The sequence below is a fragment of the Siphateles boraxobius genome, unplaced genomic scaffold (genome assembly GCF_051911475.1).
Source record: "Siphateles boraxobius isolate OS27281-9 unplaced genomic scaffold, OSU_SipBor_1 48, whole genome shotgun sequence".
In the NCBI taxonomy this organism is placed as follows: domain Eukaryota; kingdom Metazoa; phylum Chordata; class Actinopteri; order Cypriniformes; family Leuciscidae; genus Siphateles; species Siphateles boraxobius.
Window position 1 is genome coordinate 12,924,356 of NW_027509119.1, and position 17,171 is coordinate 12,941,526.

A 17,171-nucleotide genomic window follows, 5' to 3' on the forward strand; every position below is an offset into this window, starting at 1 on the left:
TGGTTTCTCCATTCATGCCATGCTCTCTTTTATGTTTTGAAAATGTCTCATCTTTAACACTATCACATGTCCTGTGTACCGTGAAGTTTTTGTGTCTCTTCTTTTGTCTGTTATTTGATATTGATGGAGTTGTTTCTACGGGGTTGATCTGACTGGTGGAGGAGTCGAAAGTGTTAGGTTTTCTGACAGCTCAGGATTTTTCTTTGTAGAGAAGTGCTTCGAGTCGCTGCATCTGAAGCACTATGACATTGGAGAATCGTGGGGACGGATCTACCAGCGAAGCGTAGAGCTGTGCACGTGCTTCGGTGGGGAGGTCAGCTGCAAGCGTGCACGTTACACGGGTACAACACACTGAAACCACAGTACTGACACCTGATCCCCTGGAGCTACTGCTTTTTCCTTTTGAACATTGTTCTTTCTGTGTTTGTGTGTGTGTAGTTTGTTTGCGGAATCTCTGTGAAAATGACGGAGTCTGTAGAATGATTGAGGCCACTGGTGAAGAGGTTTGTGGGTGCAAATCTGGATATATTGGACAATACTGTAACATCAGTGAGTACACACACACACACACACACACACACACACACACACACACACACACACACACACACACACACACACACACACACACACACACACACACACTTAACTAGATAGGACAGTGTAGAGTGAGAGTGTGTGCAGTTTACATTGTAGAACCAAATTTCAAAGTATCTTCAAGAAATTTTTACCACAGACTTTATTTTACTCATAAAAAAATAAAACACACATTATAAAACCCCATAGGAAAATCTTGAAGGAACCAGGGGTGTATTAGTCTTCTGGGTTTCGTTGTCATCTCTGAACCACTCTATTAACACAAATGCAAATTCAGTATAAATATTCTAATAATCTTTAATGAATAAACTTTCCCTGTGTGCATTCAGACCCACGAGAGCAGTGTTACCGTGATTCAGGTGCACAGTATCGTGGTGTAGCCAATGCCACCGTCTCTGGATCATCCTGCCTGCCATGGAACTCGGATCTGTTGTTCAGTGAGCTGACAGTAGATACAGTAGACAGTGCCCCCCTCAGGGGCCTCGGAGAACATGCTTTCTGCAGGTGACTGCTTACATTTACAGTCTCATAATGCTTGTCATTATAGTAAAGTGCTGAAGATTTACCTTTTATAATAAAGCAAACATAACTTTAAAAAGTCCACTTAACTGTGTTGAATGTGCACTTGTAGTGCACTCCAAGCATTAAAAGTATATTTCCAATATTATATTTGCTGAATATATAATATTATAAAATAAAATGCTATTTAAGTGTACTTGAAGAGATTACACACTTTTAAAAAGTGCACTTTGTAATCATATCAAATTTAAAGATTGAATTTACAGTACATTTATATAATTGTGTTTTAGTAAACATTTGACATGCTTTAAAGCTGCAGTCCATAACTTTTTTTTGGTTAAAAACGATAAAAAATAAAAAATTGAGCCAGTACATAAGCAGCCAGTGTTCAAAACTATCTGCTTGCCTTAGCTCGATCCAAAACGGTAAGCTTGTAATAATTTTGTTAATTTCAGTGGTACCGGTGGATTTACGCAGGAAATTCCTGCATGTCTTTGCGTCATTACGTCACATCTGTACACATAAAGAAGGTGTCTTGGCTAGTAGGCTATATTGCGTGTGAGGATGTTGGAGGTGGAGATTTATAGCCTTTTCTCACAGTACTTGATATAATTAAACTTATCAATTTGATGGCGGATTCAGAAAGGTTCAAACGACAATCACCAGTGACAACTGGAGATTCACTTCGGAGTGGCTACAGAAGAAAAAAAAGACTGCAACCAGGCCCATGCGAAAACAAGGAAAAATATCGGAAAGGCATTAAATGTAGTCACGCAATGCTGATGTTGTTAACATGAACAATTTGAGAACAAAGTATAATTTGCACGGTTTGACGTGATATGATAAGCGATTGTTCTGCAATGCGTTTTTTTACCTTAGTTGATCAGAACAAAAGTGTATGTTACTTACTTGTTCAGGTGACATTTTCCTGTGAAAATTCTTATGTTTGTCATACTACAAAAAAGTAGAATCTGTGATTCGGAATGACAGTATTCACACCGGCGAGGTGACCGACAGCCGCACATTCTCCTCAAAACATTGGATTCGTCCGTGCTGTGCCGAGGCACAACCCATGTACAGTTGATAATTCCGCGAATAACTGCAATTGCAGATTTCGAACAGAGATGGCGACAAAGAGGAAAAACTACGGACTGCAGTTTTTTGAAATAGGGGTTATTAACCATCTCCCCTACATTTAGATAAGTGGGCAAACGCATTTTTGTCTCAGTGCATGCATTGTCTTAGTCTGGCAGCGCCGACGCTAGCATAACTTAACATAATGAATGGAATCTTTTGTTGCCGTGAGTAAAAGTGATTAAAAAAACACACAAAAAAACACAAATTACTTCTTGTGGCCTGCGTATTCACAACGAGTACAAATAGCAATGCAGATTAAGACAAGGTGATTTCCTAGGCAGATATTGACTTGGGACTATATGGGGGGGAAGCACAGGTGAAGCACTGCTACTTGGGAGCAGAGATATCATGCAAGTTAGGTAGCTGTGACACAACTGCGGGCAAGCTCATCTTGATCTGACACTTTAAGCCTGGTCCTCGATGGCAGTACGTTGTCCCACTTGCCACAGCACAGACACTCTATTTCAGTCGGCATAGGTTGGCATATTCCCCCACACTCACACCACCAGTTCATGCTGGCTCTCATTCTCATGTCCACAGGCTGTTGAGTGATCGCAACCTTCTCCTCCTGTCGTTCTATTTCCAAAGCACGCAGCTCCTCTTTTGAAAACTCTGGTTCGTAGAGGTATAGTTCTGGATCTTGACTGTCTGAGAAGTCACCCTCTTCGTCTCTCTCACAAAATCTGCCATGTTCATCGCCATTCACTATGTCTACTGTAGAAAAAATAGCCAGCTAATATTCACACCTGTATGTTGACGGAAGTTTGGGGATTTCAGGTGTTGCGTGATATCTCTGCGCCCAAGTAGCAGTTCTTCGCTTGTGCTTCCCCCCAATATAGACCCAAGTCAATATCTGCCTAGGAAATTGCCTAGCCTTAATATGCATTGCTATTTGTACTCGTTGTGAATACGCAGGCCACAAGTAGTAATATTTTTTTTTATTTTTTTTGGATGACTTTTACTCACGACATGCTCTCCGGCAACAAAGGATTCCATTCATTATGCTAAGCTAAGCTGGCGGCGATGCTGCCAGACTAAGACAATGCATGCACTGAGACAAAAATGCATTTGCCCACCTATCTAAATGTAGGGGAGACAGTTAATAACCCCTATTTCAAAAAACAGTGGCGTGTTCCTTTAAAGTATATTATTTCAATAAGTCTGCTAAAGTGTAAAGGGTAGTATTATACTTCAACGTAACTGTGCTTATTTTTCTAAGCAATCGGATGTACAATTTTCACAAATTCCAGAGACCAGAAGATCACATGCAAGCACCTAGCAACCACGCAGAGCACCCTAGCAACCACATAGCAATACCCTAACAAACCTTCGGAACACTTTAGCGAGCACCACATAGCAACAACCTAGCAACCTGCCACAACAGTGTCATTGTCACAGCCACTCATGTCATCCCCTGAAAATGTCAAAATCTAATAATTCTGTTTAATATAGATAATTTTATTTGATTTTGCCAGAGGTGGAAAGTAACGAATTACATTTACTCGCGTTACGTAATTGAGTAGTTTTTTTGTGTACTTCTACTTTTTAAAGTAGTTTTCAAAATCTGTACTTTTACTTTTACTTAAGTACGTTTTCTTTGAAGTATTGTACTTCGCTACATTTGAAATCATATCCGTTACTGAGTAAAAAATAATAATACAAGGGGAAAAAAAAAAATCACACACTCCGGAAACTACTGAATTGATTGAAGGGCGGGAGAACAAACGCGCAAGAAAGGTGACGCAGACCCAGCTGAAGCTGAAAGCTAAGCGCCAAGCGAATTATGGCCAGTATGAAAAGTAGAAAAAAAGCGTGGTTGTCCTCGAGGATAGATATCCAATTTGCAAAAAATGTGGACGCAAAGTGGCTGCAAAAAGAGGATATAGGACACCATCCCTCCTGCAGATAAAGGTATGTCCCGATTTACGTGATGCAAAGGGAATCCCGGAATCCAGTCATGAAAATGGAATTCACTTAATGCAGATGTCACGTAAAACATGCAAAAAAATGGATGGATGAATACATGGAAAGTAGAACTGTGCAATAAATCCAATCGCGACATGGTCTGTGAATATTTAAGCTAAGCACAAAAATACTGCATGTAAATATATAACCCTATTTGTTCTGCTGAGCTGCGTTTGTCTACTACATACTCAAGTACTCGTGACGTTCATGGTGTTTTCAGCGTCTCACAAACAATTTGAGGATATGAATACATGAACATTTCCAGAGCTGCTCTGAGAGAACGCCTAATGAGCATTTTCATAATTTTATTTGAGAAAAACCATTGTCAAATACACTTTGAAACAGGTCTTCACAACCCGTCAAAATAAAAGTTCGGTTTTACTAGGAGAAATTATGACAGAAATATATTACTATTGTAGGCATACAATAGAACGTAGCCTACTTCTCAAAATAATAATAACAACAACAATAATAATACATTTTATTTGAACATTATTTAAAGGAATATATTTTTTTGTCCATGGTTCCATTTAGTAAACCTGTTTTTGCAGCGCTTCCCCAAAAAATAATAGGACACAAGTTTAAATTTACATTTGATTACCACCGTTTTTTGATAATATATTTGGATTAAATCATAAAAAGTAGGGGTGTAACGATACACAAAACTGACGGTTCGGTTTTCCCAGGGTTTTGACGTCTCGGTTCGGTTCGGTTTAGAAGGCTAAAAAAGAATTGTAAACAGTGGTTTAATGAAAAAATTGTGTCTTTGTCTTTAAATTAATTCAATTACAATTAAACCTTTTGCAAGGATTAAAAATCTGCTAATGCTGTATAGGGAGCCGCACATTACTATAACATTAAAGGTTAACAACAGAGCCTAAATTTAGATGCTATTTATTTTTTAGATATAATAATCAACACCCAACACATTTTATGAAAACATGTAAACTGAACATAAGGCAGTTTTTGCATTAACTTTACTTTAATTTGTTATTGAAATATAATAATTTACACAGTTGCTGTCATTTTCATTAAATATATTTTAAACATACTTTAAATAATCAAGATATAATTAACAGGTTAAGTAAAATATAATATATAGGATAATATTGTGCATTTATTTAGTGCAAGAGTTAATTTCTCTAGGAACCAACAAGTTGTGGACACTTAATCACTTCCTGCTGAGGTAAATATAATGCTAGTGACAAGCTATGTAGTTTTATTGACGTCTTTGCGCTGCTGAAACACTGATTGAGCGATTACACGAGTTATGATGCCTTTCAGTAAGTATACTGTATTTTTCAACATACCTTCAGGTGTCCATTCATGTTTATTCTGTAACTGAGGAAGAGATGATCGCGTTTACTCGCGTTTACTCCGCACTGCCGCTACTGTTACAATCCGTGGTGACAGATAGTTTTAAACTGTGGGTACAGATTGTCAATTTACATCCATGTGGACAGATTGGTAAACTGTGCCTAGTTTTGTAAAACTGTGCACACGGTAGTTTATTTTTCTTCTGTAATGAAGCTTGGCTGTCCATCTAGTGAAAAATGTTGGTACTGCGGCCAAATAAAATCTTACTGAAAGCTCATTTTTTGAGATATCAACCTAAAATTTGGAACACAACTTCTTCAGATTTTTGGCTTACATTTTCTGGCAGTTTTAGAGTAAAATATATTTAGTAATATATATATATATTTTATATAAAATATAAATAATTATATTTTTACATTGTTCATTTTCATAAACTCAAACTTGTATAACTTTTTTTCTGTTTCACTTTCATAATTTCATAATACTTCACTTCAACATTAATCTGGCAAATGTCTTCTTTAAAACAAGACCAACCATAGGTCTATATTCCAAAGCATTCTTGAATTACAACCATTTAAGTTTGAATAGGGATTTTCATGTCTATGCGAAAAAAGGGGGAGTGACAGTTAAAGGGTTAAACAATATTAAACTATAATATCTATATCTATAATATCTAAAATATAATTTATATATAAAAACTCTCCTACAGTCCAGTCACCATCAGTCGCGTCAGTCGCGACTCGCACGTATTTTCATTTAAACGTCACTCACTGACGTTTTCCTAACCAGAAAAAAAAACGATTACCCTGCTCTGCCTCTGATTGGCTAGTACTCATTGCCATCTGGGTCAGAGCCAATTAGAAGCAGGATGTGGGTGGGAAAAAACTCTGTGTATAGGGAAAGGGGAGAGACAGAGGGAACAGGCAAGACAAACTCCCACGTTTAAATAACATATAGAAAATATCTACTTGACAACGAGCTGAGAACAAGCTCAAATAAGCAACTACACTTCAGAAACAAGCCCAAAAAAAAAACGCGACCCGCGACTACCAATATTTGTAAGCGACTTTACAGAAAAACAAGCCCAAAGTCGCTTATAATAAGCGGACTTGGCAACACTGATTCCAGGTCCAATCAATGAGCCGGGCTGGGCGGGGCCGGGGTAGCTTGCAGGCATAATAATTAATTATTGAATTTAATTGATTAGACATGTTTTATTGAAATTTTAATAAACAAACTAATTATTTCAAGTTTGTTATAATAAAAGCATTTGTTTTACTCTGAGTCAATTTTAAATTAGCTACTTTTTACTTTTACTTGAGTAGATTTTTAGACCGGTACTTTTACTTGTACTTAAGTAAAATTTCATTGAAGTAGTAGTACTTTTACTTGAGTAGAATATTTTATTACTCTTTCCACCTCTGGATTTTGCAGAAAGCATTGATGTTGTTCTGTCTGAGATTTTCCATGTGACTTCATATGGCAGGAACCCTGATCAAGATAAGCTGCCGTGGTGTTACACAATGACGGAGAGAGCCATTTCCTGGGAGTACTGCGACATCCAGCCCTGCTCAAAACAACCATGTTAGTAAAACTGTACATGCACACACAAGAGCAACAAATCATTCAGCTTCTCCAGAATATTCTTGATTACTCAAAAATAGTTGTACATGAGAAGTAAAAGAATGACAAAAATTCTGTAGAATTCTCACTGGCTTCTTCCAGGCGTGGGACAAGGAAATCTAAACCAGTGTTGCCTGAAGCAATAGGTTTATTGGTCATGAGCACTACACATCATGTTCCTGGAACACCCTGAATATGTTATGGATTTTATTAACTTTGATTCTGGCACAGACATGAGCGACACGAGTGATCAGCGACAAACATGTTAAAGCAAGCTGCTCTTACTGTTACCTATTCATTCTTACAATTTATTTACTCTGCTGATTGTGCTATTCTTTTTGCACAATGCACAAGGACACATTCAATTGATCAAAAGTGACAGTTAAGACATATGTAATGTTACAAAAGATTTCTGTTTAAAATAAATACTGTTCTCTCTACTCATGAAAAGGGCCCTCAAAAACGAAAATATATCACAGTTGTGACACGGCAGCACAACTGTTTTCAACAGTGATAATGATTTAGATTTTTTTCTTGAGCAGCAAATCAGATGATCAGCATATTAGAATGATTTCTGAAGGAACATGTGACTCTAAAAACTGGAGTAATGATGCTGAAAATTCAGTTTTGCATCAAAGGAATACATGACATTTTACAATATATTACAATAGACAAATAGTTAGTTTAATAAATAATATTTTTTTTCTGTTTTTACTGTTTTTTGATCAAATAAATGCACAAGAGACTTCTTTTAAAAGCAAAACAGTAGTGTACTGTATGTAGCGCAAACGGATCATCTATAGATCATCTGTATATAATCCCTTAATCCAAATGTTTTTTTTTGTTGCAATGACTCATTTATATATGGTTTCATACTTTCATTCAGTATACATAGGCCTATTAATTCTACTTAATTGGTGTCATATTTGCAGATTTCCTTTTTCTTAGCTGATGGAAAAACTGCTGACAAAAGCTAATGCTAAGACAAATCTTTTTGTTGCAGTTTCTTGTAAAGTCGTGGGACTTGATTTTGTCCATGGGGAATTGATTGGACCTTAGTTGATAGTTGTGGTTTGCTATTGGTGTATTTTATGTGATTGACAAGTTGTCCCGCTCTTGCGCCAGTAAACACGACATCAGAGAAGAGATGGTGCTGAAAGATGGATGGAAAGCTAATTTGATTAAAGATTACGAGGGCTCATAAAATAAAAAATAAAAATCTGCACCAAAACATTATTTATAATAATACTGCAATATTCCATAATAAACAAGAATTTTTATTTATTGATGACTTATATTCAATACTTGAATATTGTGTTTGGATTATTTTAATTGAATATTCTCTCTGTTACTGCTGTCAGCTTCCCGCAGAGGTCCTGTCATGGCTGCCGTACCACGGCCATCCCGTACCCCTGCCAGGACACCGGTGTGTGGGAAGAGGCACAGGAAACGGATCGGTCGGGGTCGTATCCTGGGTGGGACGTCCGCATTGCCTGGCAATCACCCCTGGATGGCAGCGTTGTACATCAGAGATGAGTTCTGCGCGGGAACACTGGTTTCCGCCTGCTGGATCGTATCTGCGGCTCACTGCTTTCTGCGCAAGTATGTGTGTATCTGTGTGTTTAAATGCATTTGCATTTATGAAATTTTAACTTCATTCTAACTCTCTTTCTCAGTCCATTGCGGTCACAGATTCGGGTTGTTCTTGGCCAGCATTACTTTAACGACACCGGTCCGAACACCAGGACGTTTGGTATTGAGGACTATATTTTGTACCCCCATTATACTCAGTTCCAGCCGACCTTAAATGATATTGGTGAGTTTGGACTCCAAATACAAAAATTTTAACATTACAAATTTACAAGCAATGTCCTGCATGTGTGTGTACTTGTTTAATCTACATTGTGAGGACCAAATGTCCCCACAAGGTGGACCAACCAGTCACGAGGGAAAAGGAATAATAAACATACTAAATGATGCTTATTTGAAAATGCTGAAAGTTTTCTGTGATGGGTAAGTTTAGGGGTAGGGTTAGCTTCGGGGGATAGAAATTACAGTTTGTACAGTATAAAAATCATTGAATGGAGAATCCCTACAAAGATACCGAAACCTAACGTGTGTGTGTGTGTTTGTATATGTTTACAGCTAGTGCTTTAAACTAAAATCAGGACTAAAGTTCAGTTAAAGAGTTCCAATCTTTTGATTTCTGGCCAAGCACACCTACATTTATGACTCAACATTTCTTTTTCCAGTGTAAAATAAAATATTATATATATATACAGCATTATATGAAGATATTATGATATAAAGATAACCACTTTCCATTTTTTACAATTTATACTTTTTATAATGCACCCCTATAAGTTCCCCTTCGTCAGTCACTACGAGTATTCTAGACTGACGAATGGGGATCACTTGCGAGAGCCTATCTACTTCGAGTGGGACTAAACGAGCCAATGTACATTGGCATGCGATAATTGCACCAGCTGCTGTGCATCGCGGCGCGAGCATATAATGAGCAACAGGTGCCTTGCATCCTTGTCTTTCGCTTCAGAGCCATGTATGCTCTGATGGTGTATGCTGTTCCCGTCTCCTGCAAAGATCTACTGAGTGTCTTCGAGTCTCTGCAAAAAAGAATTTCTGGTTCGTGGTGTTGGTGTGACGGCACTGACAGCGAGGGTCGCGATCTCTCTGCGTCTTCTCTTCAGAGCATAAACAGCTGTTTTCACAGCTTTGTTGGTTCGGAGGGCGTGACGATTAAGAGTGAGTGCTCACACTGGGTTGCATTCCTGGTGTGTAGCCGCGGCTATCTCCCTGTGCGTTTCAGCACCTCAGAGCACTTCTAAAAGAGCTAACACGATCTGTCTACGTCTTTTCAAGATGTCATTCAGATCGTGTGTTTCTGGATGCGGCCAATGTTTGACTCCGGCTGATGGGCATGATCGCTGTATCATGTGTTTGGGCTATAGGCATGCTGAAATGGCGCTCATGGATGACTCATGTTCTCATTGCGAGAACATGACCACCGCGCCGTTACGGTCAAGACTCCGATACCTCGAAAGAGGTGGATCCCCTTCGCTTATTCCCCGATCTAGCGCTTCTTCTGCCCAGCAGAAGAACCCCAATTCGGTTAATAGCCTTGGTGACCTGAGGATCACAGTGAGAGGTAACCCGCAGAGCCAGTCTCCTCGGGCCCCTCACTCCTCTATAACGCTATCCGTGGAGCCTCCAAGAGAGCGTGCTGGGCCTTCCCTGGCGGTCCCAGTCGTTTCTTTTGGAGCTCCACCGGATGATCAAATGTCAGTCGCTGCATCGGAGGGTGAGATAATGTCCTCTGGGGATTAAGCCTCGGCTGCATTACCTTCTTCGGGTGTGGCAGCGTTGTCCGAGTCAGACCCAGAGTTCACAGCTATGCTTTCCTGGGCCGCCACAAGTGTCGGGCTTGAGTGTCCCGAACCTTTGCGGCTGGACAATTGGTATCTCGGGGCGGTCCGTGCTGGTTCTCAGCGCCCTGTCCCAGTGCCTTTCTAAACACTTCTGGTGCCTCTTCCTCCCTCACTACCCTCGACAGCGGAGCAGCTAAGGGTTACTTGGAGATCCCCCCGGTGGAGCGGTCTGTGGCGATGCAGGAGTGTCCCAAGGCCGCTACCTCCTGGTGGGGAAATCCGCGCCTCACATCCCGGGTGTGTAAGTTCTCGTCCGCTCTCGTGGACAAGGCTTACTCAGCTTGTGGAGAAGCTGCCTCCGCCCTGCATGCCATAGCCCTCCTGCAGGTGTACAAGGCCAAGGCGCTCAAGGAATTGCACAAGGCTAGTTCCGACCCAGGGATTATACAGGAACTGCGTACAGCGACGAACCTCGCCATCCAGGCGACGAAAGTCACTGCAAGCTCCATGGGTCGGATGATGTCCACATTAGTGGTCCAGGAGTGACACCTGTGGCTGAACCTGGCAGATATGCGTAAGCCCGACAAAGTGCGGTTCCTCAACACCCGTCTGCCAGGCCGGCCTCTTCAGCGACGCTGTGGAAAACTTTGCCCAGCAGTTTTCCATCGCACAGAAGCAGACGGAGCCGATTAAGCACATCCTGCCCCTACGACCAGCTGCTGCCTCCACTCAGTCATCGGCTGCGCCTCTGCCTGCTCGTCGCCGAGGGCACCCCCCTGCGGCCGCCTCCGCCCCTGCTCAGCCTGAGCAGTGGCCTCAACCCAGACACCAGGTGGCCAGCCGCAAGAGGATCGCCCAGCCCGACCAGGCCCCTGCTAAATCAGACAGCAAGCGTAAGGGCAAGCGGCCCTGAGACAGGCGACCCGCCGATGGAGGAAGTTGCTCTCCGGGAGATAGTATCCGCACCCCTCCCTCGCTGGAGGAGGACCGGGTGGAGAATCTTTTGTTTCATTTTGTTTCTGTTCCGCCGCTGGCTCCCTGGAGTCCAGCAGTACCCACATTTTTAATAAAAGAGCAATCTCTTCCATCTCTGGGTCACAAGAGGGTGTGGATTGCAGTGAGTGACGCTCCCATTCCTTGCCACTCCTTTCCCCTTCTTCAATCGCCAGTGGGCAGCAGTGTGCGGCTCGGGGACACCACCATGCCTTCCCACGCACCCTCTGCCCCACCCTGTAACCAGGTAAGTGTGGCACAACACACTCAGACTCCGCTTCGCGCCACCTCAGTGCCTCCCTAGCCGAGTCCCTGTGTTCCACCTCGCTGCCCCACCCCGGATATGTCTGTGGTCCCGTTGGTCCTGCTTGTACGGTGTCTGGGAGCCTGGCTACTGCTTCCCAGCCCGTCTCGCTGGCTCATCCATACCATCAGACTCGGCTATGCGATTCAGTTCGCCCGGCACCCTCCCAAGTTCAAGTGCATCCACTTCACCTCTGTGCGGAGTTTTGATGCCCCTGTCTTGTGAGCAGAGATCGATGTCCTACTGGTGAAGGACGCGATCGAGCCGGTTCCTCCAGCCGATATGAAGACAGGGTTCTACAGCCCCTACTTCATTGTACCCAAAAAAGGTGGTGGGTTATGGCTGATCTTGGACCTGCGAACCTTGAATCGGGCCCTCCACAAGCTCCCGTCCAAGATGCTCGCGCAGAAACGCATTTTCGAATGCATCTGTCCCCAAAATTGATTTGCAGCGATTGACGTGAAGGACACGTACTTTCATGTCTCAAATCTTCCTTGACACAGACCGTTCCTGCGGTTTGCGTTTGAGGGACGCGCATATCAGTACAAAGTCCTGCCCTTCGGGCTGTCCCTGTTGCCCTGCGTCTTCACGAAAGTCACGGAGGCAGCCATTGTTCCATTCCGAGAATGCGACATTTGTGTTCTCAACTATCTCGACAACTGGCTGATCCTGGCTCAGTCTCGAGATCAGTTGTGTGGACACAGGGACATGGTGCTCTGTCACCTCAGCCTGTTGGGCCTTCGGGTCAACTGGGCCAAGAGCAAACTCTCCCCTGTGCTGAGGATCTCTTTTCTCTGTATGGAGTTGGACTCTGTCAACCAGACAGCGCCACTCACAGAGGAGCTTGTCCAGTCAGTGTTGAACTGCTTGAGTACAATCAAGAGCAGGACAGCGGTCCCACTAAAACTTTTTCAGAGGCTCCTGGAGCATATGGCATCCACAGCCGCAGTAACGCCGCTCGGATTGCTTCATATAAGACTGCTTCAGCACTTGCTTCACGGCCGAATTCCGAGATGGGCGTGGCAGAGCGGCACGTTCCGGGTGCAAGTCACCCTGCAGTGCCTCCAAACCTTCAGCCCGTGGTCGGACCATTCGTTTCTACAGGCAGGTGTTCCCCTAGAACAAGTGTCCAGGCATGCTGTGGTCTTCACGGATGCATCTGCTACCGGCTGGAGGGCCACGTACAATGGGCATGCAGTTTCAGGTCTGTGGACATGGCCTCAACTGCATTGGCACATCAATTGCCTCGAGTTGCTCACAGTGCGCCTTGCACTGGGCCGCCTCAGAGGGCCGCTACATGGCAAGCACGTACTGGTCCATACGGACAGCACTGCGACTGTTGCACATATCAGCCTTCAAGGTGGTCTACGCTCCCGCCGCATGTCGCAACTCGCCCGCCATCTCCTCCTATGGAGTCAGAAGCATCTGAGGTCACTTTGTGCCATTCACATCCCTGGTGTGCTCAATCGTGCAGCCAACGAGCTCTCATGACAGCCTACGGCTCCGGGAGAGTGGCGTCTCTATCCCTAGATCTGGGACTTCTTCGGAGCCACTCAGATAGATCTGTTTTGATCTCTCCGGACTCGACCCATTTCCAGTTGTTTAATTCCCTGACCGAGGGGACCCTCGGCACAGATGCTCTAGCGCATAGCTGGCCCCGGGGCCTACGCAAGTATGCGTTTCCCCCAGTGAGCCTTCTCGCACAGACACTGTGCAAAATCAGGGAGGACGAGGAGCAGGTCTTGTTATTTGCGCTGTATTGCCCCAACCGGACCTGGTTCCCAGAACTCATGTTCCTCTCGACAGCACCTCCTTGGCCCATTCCTCTGTGGATGGAGCTGCTTTCTCAGAGACGGGGCAGTCTACGGCACCCGGGTCCAGACCTCTGGAAACTCCATGTCTGGTCCCTGGACGGATGCGGAGGTTCTGGGTGACCTACCTCAGGCGGTGGTAGACACCATCACTTCTGCTAGAGCCCCCTCAACAAGGCTTCTCTATGCTCTGAAGTGGAACCTGTTCGTTGAATTGTGTTGTTCCCACCGAGAAGAGGCCCGTAGATGTCCGATCAGAGTTGTACTTTCTTTCCTGCAAGATGGGTTGGAGCGAAGGCTGTCTCCCTCCACCCACAAAGTCAGCAGCCGTGGAGTTTTTGTAGATATCCCCATTCGTCAGTGTAGACTTACTCGTAGCGACTGACGAAGGGGAACGTCTCGTACGGTAACCCTCATTCCCCGAGGAGGTAACAGAGACGTAAGTCCCCTCGCCACAGTTGCTGAGCTTCCGCTGTATGGCCGAGTCACATGTCCGGCTCCTCATCGGAAAAACAAGGATGTGAGGCATCCTTGTTTTATCTGCATCCTTGTGCAATTATCGCTTGCCAATGTAAATTAGCTGTGATCAGATTAAACAAAAAAAATAGCTTTTTTGCATCAAACATGCTAGATGGGTTTGGTGCACACAAGGATAAAAAGTACCCCATGTGTACAATTTAATATGCCGTTGGATCTTTAATGTTGTGGGCATATTTTTCTGCTGGAGGTCCTGGGCGTCTTGTTCAGATACATGGCATTGTGGATTCTATCAAATATCAACAGCTAAAAAATCAAAACCTGACGACTTATATCTTATAATGGGCTGTGGTTGGATCTTCCATCAGGACAACGATCCAAAACAAACATGAAAATCAACACAAAAATGTGTTACGCTGCACAAAACGAAGCTTCTGTCATGACCGTCAGTACCCTTACCTGATGAGTGGAGTGAACTGAAGAAAAACAGCACCAACATGTATCTAGGAATCTGAAGGATCTGGAGAGATTCTGTTTGGAGGAATAGTCTCTGATCTCTTGTCAGGTTTTCTCCAAACTCATCAGGCACTATAGGAGAAAACTCAGAGCTGTTATATTGGCAAAAAGAGATTGCAAAAAGTATTTAATAAAAGGGTGCCAATAATTGTGGTCAATGTGTTTTGGAGAAAAACATTTATTTCATAATGTGATTCCCAACACACTTTCAATTATTTTACTTCAAAGAAAGGTTAGATTTTTGCAAATATTTTGCAATTTTTCAGCCATTAATTTTGACCACAACTGTGTGTGTGTGTGTGTATATATATTTATATATTATATAAACGTGTGTTAATTTTATATATATATAGAACACACAATGACTTAGCTTAGTCGAGAAATTAACACACGTTTACTATACTCAATACTCAATACTCAATATTAATGAAATTAATAAATGTAATGTCAGAAAATGCACAAGCACATTCCTTTTGAGATATAAATTATAATAATTTTAATAAAAATAAAACACAAGGCCAACATCATAAAACTCTGAATGACAGTTCATGAATGTTAGGCCTATTATACTGGATACCCAAGTCAATGCATTATTCTTTCCTTTTTATATTAGTGTTTAAAATATTTAAATTACTACTAATTATATTGATCTTAATTTATTATTATTTTTTTTAACTTACTGGGTGACCATTGTAGGCTATGACAGCCGTCATTTACCCTGTCATAGGCCTACCCAGCTGATGCAAAGCGTTGGTGAATTTATATCTACAAAGAAGAAAGCCCTGTCTAGGCTCTACCCCTGTACGGGTTGTGTCGAGCCATTGGTTAGTCTGGTTGTTTGAGGAGAAAAAGATGAAATGTATAAATTGTTGCTACGTAGTTGCAATAATCGTATTAAGAATCCATACAACTGCAGCATCAGAGGACTATTATTAGAATATTAGAAATCATATAGGCTATTCTAGCTGTTTTCTCATTTTTCTACTCTTAAAGGGGAACTTGGCAACTCTAGTCATTTCTTCGCTGATTTTTACTTTTGTTGTCGCATGTTTTCTCAACTAGCTCCCCCTACAGGGCGTATATTTCACAACACTGTCGTAAAAAAAACGTACTTGCGGAACCCTCCTCCCCCTTTCTACCGCTGCTCATGTGCATTTGTTATTACCGGAGCCGGCGAACTTTATCATGTGGAGCTATGTCTACCGAGGTGGGTAATCCCACATGCACATTGAGGCGGGCGTGTGTGTTTATTTCGAATTTTCGTAAAGCACTTTGTATTTTTCGCTCGTTCTCGCTTCTCACGAGACTTCCTATTTCCATCTTACCGGGATGTTAGTCCCCATGATGCAAGGTTGGTTTTCCACCTGGGAAAGTTTGGGGGAGCAGAAAAAGTCACCATTTTCACTGGAACAGGTTATTAAACCATCCTAATGATTTCTAAACGGTTTTATTAAGTTGAAATAGTTGCCAAGTAAATTAAAGTTGCCCTTTAATATTAAATCAAAAAACGACTGAACAAATGATACACAGATTCTCTTGAACCACCACCACGTTTGCGGTAGAAAACTACTGTAGTTCTAGCCTGGCAAGCCAGACCTACATCAAGATGTTAGGTCTGGGAACTCACAATTGGCATACCTCAATCCGAGGGGCGGGATAAATGGTTGTCTTTCAAATTCTCTGTTCCTTCGCAATAGGACAGCGCTACAACCAACCAGAGCAACGAACGGCTATGGCTGAGTGAGTCCCATGCGTTTTTCCACCAGCGGAGCTAGTTGATATATTAAACTTTTGCCATATCTGGTCGTCAAAACACCGAACACATCTTCCTTTTTTAAGAATGACTTAAGTGACATTGTCTTAACTCCAAGTCATCCAGAGTCGCGGGCAAAGCCGATTTGAAAGACCGCTGTTCGCCAGCAGCATCTTCTTTGTTTTCAAGTAGCAGGGAGATCGTGATCACCTATAAAAATCACGGGGAACCGTCACAACTCTGCCGTCATTATGTTAAACCCCCCCACCAACTCTATACACGATGTGATTGGCCGGACCAGAGTTTGGTTTTCCAGCTCGAATGCCAACGGAGAGTTGCTAGACCACACTTTGCTGCAAAATATTTTTTCTGCCGCTAGGGTGCGTCTAGATTTCTAGGCTAACTGTAGTGCAGCTCTGTAATTGGCCAAAAATGCTCCGTTTGACTTTTCTGAGATCCTCTACTCTTCCCTGTGGATGACCTGTGACCTGCTTTCTGTACGATCTGAATTTTCTGCGTTTTGAATTTTAGAAAACTGAATTTCTTCTTCATCATGAAAACTTGAATCTGTATTTTTAAAACTGGATATTTGCAGTCTAAGAATTCAGAACAAAAAACAGCTGTTTGAAAATACATCTCTATAAAGTTCAGTCATAAAAACATTTCAATTAGTTTAATCTCAAATGTTCAATATTTGTTTAAAGAAATCAAATTTAGAACTATTTAAAAATCCACATAATATTCAATTTTGTTAGATTACACTTGTCAATAAT

The 17,171-nt window shown here is 42.4% G+C and overlaps 1 protein-coding gene across 2 annotated transcripts in view; it reads left to right on the forward strand.

Moving 5' to 3' along the window:
* hgfac (HGF activator) overlaps nt 1-17,171 on the forward strand; it is a 43,546-nt gene that overhangs the window by 14,137 nt on the left and 12,238 nt on the right. For both annotated transcript variants that reach the window (XM_077202053.1, XM_077202055.1), the window contains 6 exons: nt 210-341; nt 439-549; nt 927-1,101; nt 7,022-7,119; nt 8,520-8,760; nt 8,835-8,974. In XM_077202053.1, the coding sequence (XP_077058168.1) occupies nt 210-341; nt 439-549; nt 927-1,101; nt 7,022-7,119; nt 8,520-8,760; nt 8,835-8,974 (897 nt within the window). The remainder of the gene's footprint in view (nt 1-209; nt 342-438; nt 550-926; nt 1,102-7,021; nt 7,120-8,519; nt 8,761-8,834; nt 8,975-17,171) is intronic.